Source organism: Diabrotica virgifera, chromosome 10 (assembly GCF_917563875.1).
Source record: "Diabrotica virgifera virgifera chromosome 10, PGI_DIABVI_V3a".
Classification (NCBI taxonomy): Eukaryota; Metazoa; Arthropoda; class Insecta; order Coleoptera; family Chrysomelidae; genus Diabrotica; species Diabrotica virgifera.
Window position 1 is genome coordinate 114,486,667 of NC_065452.1, and position 16,375 is coordinate 114,503,041.

The 16,375-nt window shown below is 32.1% G+C and overlaps 1 protein-coding gene across 4 annotated transcripts in view; it reads right to left on the reverse strand.

Moving 5' to 3' along the window:
- Positions 1-16,375, reverse strand: part of LOC114328607 (neuronal acetylcholine receptor subunit alpha-7) — a 1,048,703-nt gene that overhangs the window by 212,594 nt on the left and 819,734 nt on the right. For all 4 annotated transcript variants that reach the window (XM_050663684.1, XM_050663682.1, XM_050663683.1 and 1 more), the window contains exon 5: positions 8,548-8,728. In XM_050663684.1, the coding sequence (XP_050519641.1) occupies positions 8,548-8,728 (181 nt within the window). The remainder of the gene's footprint in view (positions 1-8,547; positions 8,729-16,375) is intronic.

Below are 16,375 nucleotides of genomic sequence, written 5' to 3' on the forward strand. Positions count from 1 at the left end.
AAGATGAAATAACCTAAAACAATATTTTTCGGACCCAAAAAGGATTATTCATTTTTAATACAGGAGCGGCCTCACGACATGGACTACACTTTGAATTCAATTAAATTTTTGAATTCTCATAACTTTGGTTTCATAAACGCTAGAGACTTCTTCCAGAGCTTAAATTACAGGTCCTTTTTTTTAGTTTCATAATTGGTGATATATGAAAGGGCTGACTAGCCCCTGGTTTAGCGAGAAAGGTCAACAGTTCTTTATAATATACCTTACATATTAACTCACGAAGTTATAAAAGTTCCCGATTTTTGGAGGTTTAGATGAGGAATTTAAAAGCAAATAAGCAAACAATATATATTATATATAAAATATGTATTTTAAATATCATCCCAAACCATAAATAATTCCACTTTAGATCTTTTCAAACGACGATAATCTGGATATACTTATGTCTATGGGACATTCTCCTAAATGGACAACGAGTAAGTAATCCTGCAATTTGTTTATTGTTTACTTCATGACTAATCAACACGGTTAGTTAAAATTATTATAGCATCACTTCCATGATTCTAGTTAGCATTTAGAAAACAACCTATTGATAAGACAATTTGCTTGGCCTGTTCGGCTAAGGCACACGCAGTGAATCCCTTTTTTTAATTAAGCGAACATTCTTGCTAGCGCGAAGTGTGGGTGCAGTGTTAACGTTTGGAATTTCTTTTACCAACCACATGTTGCATAAATAAGATAAGATAAGATAAGACAAAGATAAAATCACATCAATGAAATTCTTATATAATTAACATATACTACGACACAAATATTATATAATAATAAATTTTTATTTTAACCACTCATATATCTTAAACGTAACAAATTTGAAAAAAAAAACAACAACCAGTTTTACATAAGTAATATTGCCGATAATAAGTTTCATAAACATAGTATTTAGAAGAAAACTTGAATATTAATAGTTTTTAATCTTAAGACCCTTTTCTTTCTTTTAAGTGTGATATTAAATTTATTTTACTGGGCTATAAAAGAGGAGCTTTATATCCAACAAATATTACACAGTACATCAGTAGTTTATGCGAATAAGTATATAAGATTAGAAGAATAAATATAAGAATTCTATAGGGTGATAATAATTTACGCAGTAAAGCAAAAATACAATTTTTTTAAATAGGACACCATGTATATTTTTTTATATTTAGATTCCTCTCATGGTCCATGTTCTTAAAATATGAAGTTTCACACTACTATATAGGGTATTTAACAAGTTATAACCATTTTATTTCGATATCGGAATCTATGAAATAAATCGATATCCCTGTATATAAAAAGCAATAATATATAAATAATATCTATTTTACACAATAAGGTAAACAATATATTCTAGTTTTCAAATTAAGTTTAGCAGAAATCATTGACGAATATTCGTATACAGATTGAACTCCAAAAAAATTACGATTTTCTCACATTTTTTTCCAAATGTACAACCATCTATTTTATTTTTTCAAAATATTTCATTTATCATTTCTCTTTTATTTTTATGAAGCAATCCCTATACCCAAACTCATTACATTTCGAGATATTTCTATTTTTCTTCAAATTTTGGGAATACCTTCAATTTTTGTAAGTAGAAATAACTTAGTCTTGTGTAATAATCATATCAAAATTTTTATTCAATAAGTAACTAATATAAAATTTAAGCCATAACAATTATTATGATATTAAGGAAATAAATCGAAAATAAATGTTTAAAAAACCGCCTTCAATTCTGTGCAAGTTTGTAACTGATATTCGAATGACCGAGCCACATTTCTTAACATTTGTACGTCAATATTATTAAAAAAGCCTCTCTTATTCTATTTTTCATATTATCACCTGGCTTTGTTGGACACTTCTGGTACACAAGGTTCTTCATATAGCCCCACATGAAAAAATCAGTTTCTGACAATTCTGGTAATCGAGGTGACCAAACAGTTGATTCTCCTCTGCCTATCTACCTCACGGTAAAGTTATTATTTAGACGATTGTGAATAAGAGCAGTTTGGTAAACTAGAGCACCGTTGTGTCAAATCCACATTCTTTTCGAATATTATGTGGAACGTTTGGTAATGACTAATGATTGTTCAGAAAATCCAGATATTTTTATGAAGAAAATTACACCATTCACATGACAGTCAAAAAAATGTTCACATAGTCCCCAACAATGCCCCTCAAATATTTATAGGCCACCACATATAGTTTGACTATGACTGTTAATAACTTTGAAGTGGTAAAAGAGTCTAAATATCTGGGGGCGGTAATCACAGACGACAACCACACAGAAAAAATATGTCTAAACCAGCATAGCTGCGAAAAATAGAGCATTATACTCCCTAAGGGCTTGTCCATATGTGGGCGGTTTGCCAACGTCGACTGCGCGGTTTACCTGTTTTACTTGATCTCACCCTAATTCTGCCTTTGAAGTTTTACCCTAATACCAAGAAAAACAGGGGGAAGACAGGTAAACCGCGCAGTCGATGTTGGCAAACCGCCCGCATATGGACAAGCTCTAAGTTGCTGAAAATAAAATCTAAAGTAAGACTGTACATGTCAATTATTCGCCCAGTTGTTACATATGGAAGCCAAACATGGACTTTACATCAGCGGGAAACAAATAAGCTACTGGTATTTGAAAGGAAGAAGTACGGGATGCAATAAAACACCTAACAAATAATAAATCTCCAGGAAGTGATGTGTATCCGCGGAACTTATTAAATATGGAGGCGCTAATCAAATGGAGACTAATGCTATGGAGACTAATCAAATATATAAAATAATACTGAGAGCCTGGAATGAGGAACAAATCCCGGAAGAGTGGTTATTTTCGAGTATCTTATATGTGCACATTCAGAGGAGCTGTTTGGAGAATATCAAAGTGGTTTTAGGCCTGGTCGATCAACAACAGACCAGATCTTTGTGCTAAGGCAAATACTGGAAAAAACCAATGAATTCAATATCGACACATACCATCTTTTCGTAGATTTTAAATCGGCCTATGATAGTGTCTTCAGAAATAAATTGTATAAAGCCATGAATGAATTCCACATCCCTGATAAACTGATAAGATTGGTTAAGGCTACAATGCGTAAAGTCGTTTGCAAAGTCGAAATACAGGGCGAACAATCACAGGCGTTTGAAACAAATGTTGGGCTGCGACAGGGAGATGCGCTGGCGTGTCTCCTCTTCAACATAGCTCTGGAAAAGGCGGTCAGAGATGCACGAATAGACAACAGAGAAAATATTTTTAATGAATCATCCCAAATTTTGGCATATGCAGATGACGTGGACCTAGTTGCCCGCACAACACGCAAACTAGAAGAAATGTATACCACCTTCTCAAATGCCTCAAAAATATGAGCCTGAAAGTAAACGAGGAGAAAACTAAGATGTTGGCATCAACACCCAACAATAGAGCCAGAAACATCGGTCACCAATTCACTGTTGATAACCCTACCTTTGAAGTGGTGGACAAATTCACATACTTAGGCTCCCTGATCACCAAGGAGAACGTCATAACGGAAGAAATCAAGCGAAGGATAATCCTAGCGAACAAATGATATTTTGGATTGAGTACACATATGAGAAGCAGAAACGTAAGCCAAAAAACAAAAATAACCATGTACAAAACCCTTATACAACCAGTGTTGACATATGGATCGGAGACATGGACCATCTCCAAGGCAGATGAAAACCTTCTGCTTATATTTGAACGAAGGATCCTGAGAGGAATATTCGGTGGCATGTGTAAAAATGGTATTTGGAGGAGGAGGTACAACTACGAGGTATACCACAGATATAAACATATATTTGGTGGTAAAGACGTAGTTTCTCTTATAAGAATAGGAAGAGTAAGATGGGCAGGACATCTAGCAAGATCACAGCATAACAATCCTCCTAGAAGAATCCTTATGTCACAACCTGTGGGAAGTAGAAATAGGGGTAGGCCAAAACTTAGATGGAAGGATGGTGTAGATGAGGATGGGAGAAAAATAGGCGCAGCAAACTGGAACGGTTGGCAATGGATAGGACTGACTGGCGTAATAGATATATGAAGGTCGAGGCTCTTTCATAGGGCTGTAGCACCATTGATGATGATGATGATGATGATTTGAGAGGAAGGTTCTCAGAATGATATTTGGCCCTCAAAGAAACGAAGTGACAAGAAGGCGCCGCAATGCTGAATTGCTGACTCTGTATGGTACTGATAACACCGTCAGACATATAAAAGCTAACCGGATAAGATGGGCAGGTCATGTCGTAAGGTCAGAGGAAAACAGAGTGTTGAAGATAGTGTTTCTTGAGAGACCAGAAAAAGATGGAAGCTTGATGTTGAAGCCGATTTATCTAGGATTGGGGTACAACAATGGGAAATGGAAGCGCAAGAGCGTAGAAAATGGAGGGCTATAATGGATGCGGCGTAGACTCATCCCGAATTGTAAAGCCAGTCAAGAAGAAGAAGTTTAGGTATAGGAAATAATTCATAAAAATGAATGAGTATCATAAATATAATCTTTTCAACGAATAAAATATTGAATAGGTATCATAAAATAATATGAAAAGAAAATATGAGAAAATCGTAATTTTCATTTGTAGTCCCCCCTGTATACGAATATTTGTCAATGATTTCTGTGAAGCTTAATTTGAAAATGGAACATATTGTTTACCTTATTATGTAAATATATATTTATTTATTTATTTCCTCTTTATATAGAGTGTATATTTCATAGCTACTTCGAAATAAAAATGGTCATAGCTCGTTAAATACCGTGTACTGTACAGTAGTGTGAAACTTATATTATATAAGACCAATAATTGTAAGAGGAATGTAAATACGAGAAAATATATTAAAATATGTCCTTTTTAAAAAATTGCATGTTTTCTTTATCACGTAGTTATTAATCACCCTGTAGGATTCAGCATATTATCCAAGCCTGCAGATTTTACATTTTTCCTAAATAACTTTTTTGGATATTCTGTACCATAATGGAATTATCGACCAATGTCGCACTAAAAACTCACCCTGTTTATAAGACATTGTGATAATTGTTAAAATATTATATAATCATTAATTTTTTCTAATTATTATATAAAAGTTAACTATTAATTGAATTTGTCAAGCTTTAAACATTATTCAGTGAACTGCTGCTCCCCAAACCCAGCAGCTAACAGGTCATAAGATATTTGGAAAATTTTATTCGTGCCGAATGAAGTTACGATATGTGACTCCTCTACTTGACATTCCTTTTGAAGTCACAACTAAAGTAGGCATGGCATATGTTTGGTATCTTAAAATGAAAAATGTTTTATAAGCATTCTTTAGATACCGCGTGCTGAATGTATTGCCTGTTTTATTCAACTAAAATACTTTACCTTTTAAAGTCTGAACTAATTGCGATATGAGAAAAGTGGTTAAAAGTATTTTATTATAGTTTTAAAAAATTTTAAAATCTTTTAAAATTCAAGCGCGTTATGACAAATAAACATCATTAAATTTCATACTACATTTTATAAATTAAAATCACTATTCCTAAAAGTTCTGTACACCAGAGATAAAAAACTTGTGATCTCAAGCATCAAACTATAAAGATTTAACAATGATGAGTTAGCGAAATCTCTGCGGTCGTTAAGGAGATTACCTGTGTTTCATATTTTATTTTGAAAACCCAGTTAATCCATTTAACGGAACAATATGAACTATATTTTTCATATTTTCGTAATTCTTTATGGGCATTTTTATTTTTGCCCAAGGTGTAGAATATGTCCTGTATAAGTAAATAGAGTGGAACTTTTTTTTTAATTTTTTATAGTTCAGGTGGGATCTGTTTTGAATTAGACATTTTCATACACATAGCAGTTTATTTTTTGCTGGAATTATTTCACAATGAATTTTGTGTCAATTATCACGATATAGATCAATTTCAAACCTTGTGCTTAATTTTTTATTTAACAAAATCTGCAAAAAATCTAATTTTTTACTTTTGCACCCATATTTTCGCCTATTTCTCGAGAGGTAGAGCTCATACAAAAAATATTATAGCAAATAAAAGTTCGTTTTTAAATTTTACCTAATATTTCTCTTACTAGAAATTGAAAATTTAATGTTTATTGTTTAAAAAATAGCGATAACTTGGAAACTAATAACAAACAATTGAGTTTTTCCTTTAAATTTTTTCGACCCCTTAAACATATACAGACGTATATTCTGCCTAGAAAAACTTTATAATACGACTGAAACGTGTGTTAAATTTAGGAATATTTTAGGCTATCATTTAGGCAATCAAAATTGCAAAATTATGCTAAGCCAAAATTAAGCACTTTAAATATTTCATATAAAGCACATATAAAGAAATGCACGTTGAAAAAGTGAAATCGGTCAACTAGGAAAACCTAGGGAATTTTTTAATTATAAACAATTTTTGGCTTATGAATAAGTAAAATAACTAATAATAAATACACTAAAAATAAAATTGTTATAAATTAATTTCAATAAATAAATTATTTTAAAAAGTTTTGTCAAAAAACCGAAATTTATATAATATATAGGTATATATATATTAGAAAAAAAAACTTTTTAAAATAATTTACATATTAAAATTAATTTCTTTCAGAAGTTTTATTTTAATTTATTTATTATTCGTTACTTTATTTATTTATAAGTCAAAAATTATTTATAATTTTAAAAAACTCCCTAGGCTTGCCTTGTGTACCGATTTCAATTTTTCAGATTGTGTTTGAAAGATTGAGCTTTCTTTATGCGAAAAACTATTTTGGACTATTTAAAGTGCTTATTTTTGGCCAAGCTTAATTTTGAAAATTTTAATATTTTTTGCGGACCCCTTATTGCAAAATTATTATGCAAAAACTTAAAACAATCCTAATAAAATCTAGCACACGTTTCAGTCACATAACAATGGTTTTATAGGCCGAATATGAGGGCTGTAAGTTATATTAAGGGGTCGAAGAAATTTAAAGAAAAAACTCCATTTTTTTGCACTTTGTTTCCAACTTATTGCTATTTTTTAATCAATAAACATTAAATTTTCAATTAATATCTAGTCAAATATTATGCAAAATTAAAATACGAAACTTTTATTTTTCATCATGTTTTTTGTAGGAGAAATATCTCTCAAGTTATAGGAGAAAATAATGGGCGCAAAAACAAAAAATTTCGTTTTCGCCCTGTAACAAGAGCATCATCAGTGTTACAAGAACATGCTTAGCCACCCACAAAAAGTAAGGTTAAAACCTATTAAAAATAGAATAAATGTCTTATATAAATGGATACATAATAAAATCCAAAGGATGGATATACTTCCTATGGATACGACCTTAGGGCAACATATTATGACTCCCACACGTGGTACACTTCGCGTCAAAAAAAAAACTGGTACAACTCTTATAACCGAAAATCGCGTTTTTTAAGTTGTGTAAATTGATCTTGTCAAATGTGCCAATTTCTAGGGCAACGTTGCCAGTCATTTCAATTAAGTACCCATACTTTTATTCGTGTTTTATTGTAATTTATGAAAATATTTCAATTCAAAAATAATGATAGTTAATAAATCTAGATATAACTTTAAATTATTATGTTTAAATTAAAATCGAGAAGCGTGATTGGTTTCTCGTAAATTGTACTGTAAATACAAAACTCTATTGGGTTGTGGCACACTAGAATAAACACACGGGGAAAATAAAAAAATTGATTTGAAATTAATACAATATAAATAACTTTTACAGTGAACAAGTGTGGAATTTAAATATATGTATTACAATTCTAAACTGCTGAAATATTAATATTTTGTCATAGCTCCATTATTATTAATCACTTCTTGTAATCTTCTGAGCACAGAGAAATAAATTTAGTTATAAATTTTCATCTTCGTCCAAGCTTTCCCAGGTTTTTTGAATGATGATCAATTGGTAGTGATAAAAATAATACCTATCTAAAACTTTTAATACATTTTTAAACGTCATTTTTTTGTATTCAGATTTAGTGCAATTCCGTTATCTGTTATGGCAACAACGACGTGATTCACGAACTATTGTATCCAGTCTGAACACAGGTTTACATTGGGAAAAAAGTGTACCAGTTTTTTATGACGGTAAGTGTACGCGTGTTGCTAGGTATTAATTAATTAGGTCATTACGTTGAAAGAGGTGAAAGACAACTGAAGTAGACAACTTCAGTTTACTTCTAGTTAATGGTATTCAGCCAGCTACAGGAAATTCTTCCTTGTGGATATTTACCTACATCAGTCACACAAAACTGTGATTATAGTATTGCTTATAAAATGTAGTATATTTCTTAGGTTTTTATTTTTACGATATATTAATAAAAATCTTTTTTGATTTGATTTTATCTTATTCAATAAAATGCTGTTAAATAAATGTTTTATTAAATATAAATTTTGTAGCGGTGTTGGTAGAAGAATGTTCCGAACTATATAGGTAATTGAGGTTGATGTGTAATGGGTATGTGTTTCTAACAAAAAAGGTAAGCAATACCTGGTTGCCATCATAGGTCCAGCTACCAAACTTCATGTCACAATGTTGATCGTCAAATGGGAACCACGTAATGTCTATCTTGCATGTGCTCTTGAAGATACCGGGTGGGACATACAAGCAGCTGCCGTTATGTTTGACCACAACATTAGTTTGGTAAGTCCCGTCGAAACCCTCATCAGCACTTCATAAACACAAATCGTTAAAATTTTCTTGTCTTCGTCTTGGTCAAATTATTTTGTTCCTTTTGCACGTTTGGTACCGCGCGCATTAATATTTTTACATGCAACAATCAACATTGATGGCCTCGATGGTATGCTCATAGTTACGTATGTCAGCCTATATCAACTCACCAAGTAACTTCTTTCATAATTTTTCATTGCATTTCTAAATGTTAAAGTGCTTTGCAGCTGCATTCATCTCTATTCAGATATTTCGAACAAAGCCACATTTTTGAAATGAAATGAATAGCTAATTTCGTTAGCAGTGAAGTGATTATTGTGCCCAGGTAGTCTCATTATGTTTTCAGTAAGGAGGAAAAAATATTATTTTACAATTCTCAACAAAATAGTTTAAAAAATTTTTTAATAACAAATCATTTAATATTTTCGTATTTAAATCACCATAAAAATATATAAAATTTTGTGACTTACGATAACTAGTTTTTTTAGATTACAAGTAACTATTTAAAACTATTTTTTATTTAAACGTTATATCTTTTAAACGTTAGTCTCGGTTATCAATGTTTCTAATTATGTTTAAATAACTTTTTACTTTTACCCCCGATTCCTTATGCCTCTTAAATTAGTGAGTAGTTAACCCGCCGTTTCGAACTTATCAGTCCATCTTTAGTGAACTTTAAAGTATTTGCGCTAATAACCACAAAACCAGACTGTGGATGGATTTAAACTATAGATTACATACTTAAAAGTAGTAAATTAAACGACATACAGTCTTTAAAAATGGGTATAACGTATAACTATCCGGGAAGCATATTACAGACGTTAGAGTGTGTTGGCACCAGGGTGTAGAAATCTGCGAGGTTCTGGAAATAATCTTACTAACAGATTTGGACACCGGGGTGTTGAAACTAGTGAGCTTTTGTGGTGGCTATACATGCACATATGCTAACGGCTATTGACACTGATTTTAAATACCTACTTCTGTGGAAAAATATATAAGTGATTTAGGTCTTAATAAACAATTAAACGGTGTTCGTATATATAGGGTGAGGCAGATAAACGGCCTATTAGAAATATATCGAGAATTAAAGGCAACAGAATTATGAAAATTGTATTGAAGGGGTTTTAAAAAGTGATCTATTTGATGAAAATATTTTTATCTATTTGCTACTTCCGGTTATACAGGAAGTTGCTTATAACTTCGTTCTTTCTTATTGGGACACCCTGTATATTTTTACATTTTTGGATTCTGCTCGATGTGTTATTTCTTAAAATATGAGGTTTGGTAATGTTATATTAGGTAGTTTAAAAAATAATTAGGTTTTTTATTATTTTGGTAGCAACTTTCACACCCTGTAGAATTGTAGTAGTTTGACATCAAAAACCCTATTTATGTTCAAATGATTTTTAATATAGTCTACTATTGTTAAAAATTATTATTATAGCTAAATGTTAAATTTTAGTCCACAGGGTTGGTCGAAAGTCGGAATGAATATTTTCTGAGTTTTCTTAAATGAAACTTCCTGTATTTTAGTATTGTAATGAAATGATATTTTGTGGTACTTTTTTTATTTCTTAAGCATTCCCTATACCTAACTGTTTTAGTTTGTGCTTAATTGTTAATCGCATCAACAATCTTAACTACGCTACGTAGGTATTTTGATAGCTCAATCATTATTGGCAATTTTAAGGATCAGTCTAGATTAATATGTATTTATTGCCGAAAAATTATTTGTGATTGAATATTTTTACGGCCAACCTAATAAAATTTCACGTATTTTTTGTTGCAATTAATGTTTCGCTTGAATCACCAATAACTCACAAATTAAAGCAGTTAGGTATAGGAAATGCTTAAGAAATAAAAAGTACCATAAAATATCATTTCATTACAATACTAAAATACAGGGTGTTCCATTTAAGAAAACTCAGAAAATACTCATTCCGAGTTTCGACCAACCCTGTATACTAAAATTAAAAATTTAGCTGTTCTAACAATTATTAACAATAGTAGAGTATATTAAAAATCATTTGAACATAAATAGAGTTTTGATGTGAAACTACTAGAATTCTACAGGGTGTGAGTGTTGTTATGAAATTAAGAAAAAAAAACGTAACTATCTTTTAAACTACCCTGTATAACATTACAAAACCTGATATTTTAAGAACGAAGACATCGAGGAGAATCAAAAAAAGTGAAAATATACAGGGTGTCCCATTAAAAAAAACGAAGTTATAAGTAACTTCCGGTGTGACCGGAAGTAGTAAATAGATGAAAATATTTTTATTAAAGAGATTAAAACCCCTTCATTCTAATTTTTATGATTCTGTTGCCTTTAGTTCTCGAGATATTTTTAATAGACCGATTATCTGCCTCACCCTATATCTATTAATTAAGACAAAAGACAACATAACATAATAATATTAGGTTAATGAACCATTCATGACCTTTAGCGTTAGGTTGGTTCTGTGTGATGTTTCTCATCAGGTTTCTAGTTTTTTTCCTTTTGCTGCCTCGTTTTTAGACGGACGTCCAGATTGAATTCTACGAGATCAGCAAGACAATCCTTCACGATGTTTTCTTCGGCTGGCAGCAGTTGATTGAACCTTAATTTTTCTGCTGATTATTGACTGATATGCAAAAATAAAAAAAATCTGATAGATTTTCGATATGCTTTAGATTATTGTTAAAATACCCCTAGCATTTTCTTCATGTGACTGCCCTAATTGGAAGTAATTATGTTCCTCATGTTTTCTATATTTTTCTCGAAATTATTCATTTCTTCTTTACAAATTTATCTTGCTTATTGATTAATTTTGTTTATTAACTAATTTTTTATACTCATTCATCAGTGTCAATAGCTGTTAGCATCTGTGCATATATAGCCACTACAAAAGGTTGCTGGTTTCAACACTCTGGTGTCCAAATCTTTTAGGATTTGAAAATGTACATCCGGGAATAGTATGTGTCCTTCTCGAAAGAGAAATTATATCTGTCTTAGACTGCAATAGACTTCATTTTTTAACTAAATGGTCTACAGTCCGATTTCAATTATTTCTATACTTGCTTGCTATTTGCATGCTACCTCTTGTGTCTTCACTGTAATATTTGTAACATAGCATTTTTTATGTTTATGGTTCATATAGTTTCGCAAGCTTTATATTTATCTTCACAATATTTCAGCTCTATTGTAGTTATGTTATTTGACAATGAAACAGTCAACAGTTTTTCAATAGAAGCATTAAACAACGACCATTCTTTCTTTGTTTTAACCTGTTTATTGAACAATGATTTGTTAATATTAATTGTTTAATGTTTAGCAGAAGAATAAATTGAATTATTCCGAATAAATAAAATAAAGACAATAGAATAGAGTGTTATAGAGAAGGAAGATGATAAACAAGGATATTAATTATTGAAGAAGATCGACGAAATATGAAAGTCTGATAACAATAATAATAATAATATCCTATGGGAGGGAGTGTGAGCCGTTTGGCTAAATCTGGTATATCGTATGGCTGTTTGCCGGGGAATCCTTTAGGATTGTTCCGGCGCCAATTGTATCTTTAACCATGTTTCAAGTAGCAAGTGTCGTTGCACACTATCCCAGAGGGAGCGACGGCTGTACGTGGCCTCCGAAGCACGGTGAACGGCTCGTATATAAAAATGGAGTGAAGTATATATTAAAAACATGAAATAAGTAAGTCGGAGGAATATACAAGTTCTGTTGATATCTTTAACCTAATATAACAGTAAATATTGGACTATAAGAACCATTGTCTTACTCGTATATCACAAAAGCTTTTTTGTGATCGACAATTCCAATGTAATTTTCAGGTCTTCTAGAGTTAAATTTTTTCTTAAGAAAAATAATAGTAAACTTCATTTCTCCCAACTGATATCTATTCTTAACTAATGTAACGGTAGAGCCTCTAGCTCACGCATTCAGCTAGCCATTGGACACCGAACGAGCATCGAACGCACGGCAGTCCACCAGGATTCCACCACCATGGACGAGTATTAGGAGATGATCCACCGTAATTATATAAAATAGAGATCGAGGTAATGTAACAGACAGTTTGTTCAAGCTAGAGAAGTGATGTGACAAGAACTAACTGGCCACCAACCGGTGGCCAACCAGGCTTCATCGTATTGAGTTGGAGCCAACCTCAGTCTTACAGAGTACTGATCTAAAAAGACACAACCGGTTCAAGGTGGAGCGTTGATCTAGCGAAAACCAACCGGGTTTTTGACGTATTGAGTCAGCCGTGTAACGGTTCAGAATTTATGAATCGCTCGCGGTGACCGTAACCGTGAATTGAACGGTTACTCCCATCTTCAACTTGGTGGTTTGTCGATCTATGTGTGAATGTACTAATATTATCATCGTATTTTAACGTCATGTCAGTTAATACATTTTATTTTTCTCTACAGATAACTGCCAGGGGAGCCGAGAATTACATATTATTTTATTGTATTGGGTTATAAGAAATATTTTTATTTAAATCAAACTTGTGTTTTACTGAGTCTGTTGCCCGACAGAGCTAACCTGCCACAACAAATGAATTTGTTTGTAACGTGATCTAGTTTTTTTTTATTTGGTGCCTTTGTGACGCTACTGTTTAAGACAGATTTGTATGTAATGTTTAAAATAATTAAACACATCGGAACACATTTTCCTATTCTGTTGAGAACCAAAAACATTTCCCCCGCCCTAGTGAATCGAGCTGTGTAACTTTTCCATTCGCGATTAACAATCACAACAAAGCAATATTGATAAAGTTTTTGTAGATGTAATCAAAACAAAATCTGTCTTTCTGGCTGTTTGGAGCGCCATTATTCTTCATGACGGCGCGGTCAGACACAGAAACGTGGTAAGAACCTTCAGTCGGGCTGTAATTTTTAAACTCAAACGATGAAAAATGAATTTAAATTGGCATTGACGGTTTCGTGAATGGAAAATTTATCACTGTCGAAATGATTTCGATACCATTTGTAGACCAGGCAATCTAACAAAAGCCACGTCAAACGTTTTTTAACATATAACCTTTTAATAAAATAGTACGTGAATAATTAATGTAAATGTCATTTTTACTTTAAAGTAATATCTCCAAAAATATTCTGTAGAAACCTATTCATGAATTTCAAATTAATTTAAGAGATAACAAAAAGATAAAAGGATTATTTATAATTCCAAAGCGTTATAAAACTAATGTGATCTACTGGGATATGTATGAATTTATTTAAAAATCCTGCCTCTTTCTTCCCGAGTCTTTCCAGGATATGATACTGCCTGATTAGTCTTAATAAATACGAAATATATCATGGTATGGTCGAAGAACACACTTTTACAGCGAAAAAAACAGGCATTCATGTTTTCTAGGGTATAAAATACCGCCCACTATAAAACTAAAAATTACAAAAATCGGTTTCTAGAGACTAGAAGGAATTTTTAAATTCACAATTAGTTAGACTGTAATACTTAGTTTTAACTCCATTTAATTTATATCAAAGGTTATTGGAAATATTTTTAATCCTATAAGAAGAATTACACTATATATAGCTCAGAGTTCAAGAGTGACTCATACGTACATTTACATAGTGCATATCTACATACATTCATTTAGACGTTAATACGTCTTAAAAACCAAGACAAAAGTGGAGCATGATAAGATAGAAAATACTGCCTGATTTAAGAAAAAGCTCAAATCCAACTTTAAAATTGGGCAAAACTCAGACCCACGATATAATAGAGATACTAACAGAGAAAGGGGCTTTAGAAAAGGAAGATCAACAATAGATGCAATATACGTACTGACACACACAATTGAAAAAAGCTATGAACATAACATCGAATTACACATACTATTCATCGACTTCCAACGGGCCTTCGACAGCATATACAGACAACAATTATTAAAGGAAATGAAAAAAATGAAAAAAAAAACTGGCAAAATTAATAAGACTAACTAGAATGACAATGAAAGACTCAATAGCAAAAGTTAAAACAAATTAGGGCGATACAAACGACATCAAAATAGAACTTGGGGTAAGACAAGGAGACAGCCTGTCAACGACACTATTTCATATCGCTCTAGAAGGAGTAATTACGGACACAGGGCTGCAAAAGACAATTATTCAAAGCTCAACACAGATCATAGGATATGCGGATGACCTGGGACTGGCAGCACGAGATAAGAAAAGACTGGAAGGGGCACTTTTAACCCTGGTAAGAGAAGCAGAGACGAGAGGATTAAAAAAATCAATCAGAATAAAACAAAATACCTCATAAGCATAAGAGACAATGTAAACAGAATAACAGAAATAAAGATAGGTGAAAATACATTCCAGAGAGTAGATTGCTTCAAATACCTGGGGGTGATGGTGGACAGCAAAAACGGAAGGAGTATAGAGATAAACGAAAGAATTAAAACAAGTAATAGAGTATATTGGAAATATCACCGACTACTCAAGGACAAAAACCTTAGCAAAAAAACAAAATCAAAAATATATACAGCAGAAATTAGACCAGTGATAGCCTATGGAGCAGAAGTAATGTACCTTACGAAAAAAGACGAAGAAAAGTTAAGAATAATTGAGAGAAAAATTATGAGAAGAATACATTGTGGCCCACTAAAGACAAAAACAGGGGAATATAGAAAGCTGATGAACCATAAAATATTAAATATAAATAAAGGAGAAGATATAGTAAAATTCATTAAAGCACAAAGGCTAAGATGGTTTGGGCACACACAAAGAAGAAAGGTAGAAGAACTGATCAGGAAGATAATGAACTGGAAACCAGTAAAAAATAGACCAAGAGGAAGACCAAAAATAAGATGGGAAGATCAACTGCTAGAAGATATATCAAAGATGGAAATTGCATACTGGAGAGAAAAGATTCAGGACCGGAGAGAGTGGAAGGAGATAGTAGAGAAGGCAAAAAAACATCACAATCTATGAACGACGACCTAAAGGAAAATGCGGACTAATCCACCGCGTGAAATGGATTAAAAGAGCTCATAGTATTTGAGCGACCTATACTCTAACAAGAGTGAACGGTCCATATATATCTTAAGACGAAAAGTATGCTTAGAGGAGCTGAAATTAATATATTAAGAAGCATTTTAGACAAAAATAGAAGTGATTATGTAATAAGGTAGTACCGATGTAGTACCGAGTAACTCCGATGGTAGTCCAATAAAGAGAATTGAGCTAGACGGAAAGAGACTTGGAAAACCCACTTGAAGATGGGCGCCAAAGGAATGAAGGATTAGTTGGCAGTCCACCTCCTAAAAGCCATCAATCGATCTTAAATAAGAACAAAAAGCATACGACAAAATAGTCAAGTAACTTGAGTGAGTAAAAAATAAATAGAAAATATGTGATATTCTGAAAGCTAACATAATGTACCAAAATCCAAAACTATATAGTTTACCATTCTATTGATTCAGAAACTGGAAAAAAGAGAAATAGTCCATATATATCTTAAGACGAAAAGTATGCTTAGAGGAGCTGAAATTAATATATTAAGAAGCATTTTAGACAAAAATAGAAGTGATTATGTAATAAGGTGGGAAAGATAAAGGTACCGATGTAGTACCGAGTAACTCCGATGGTAGTCCAATAAAGAGAATTGAGCTAGACGGAA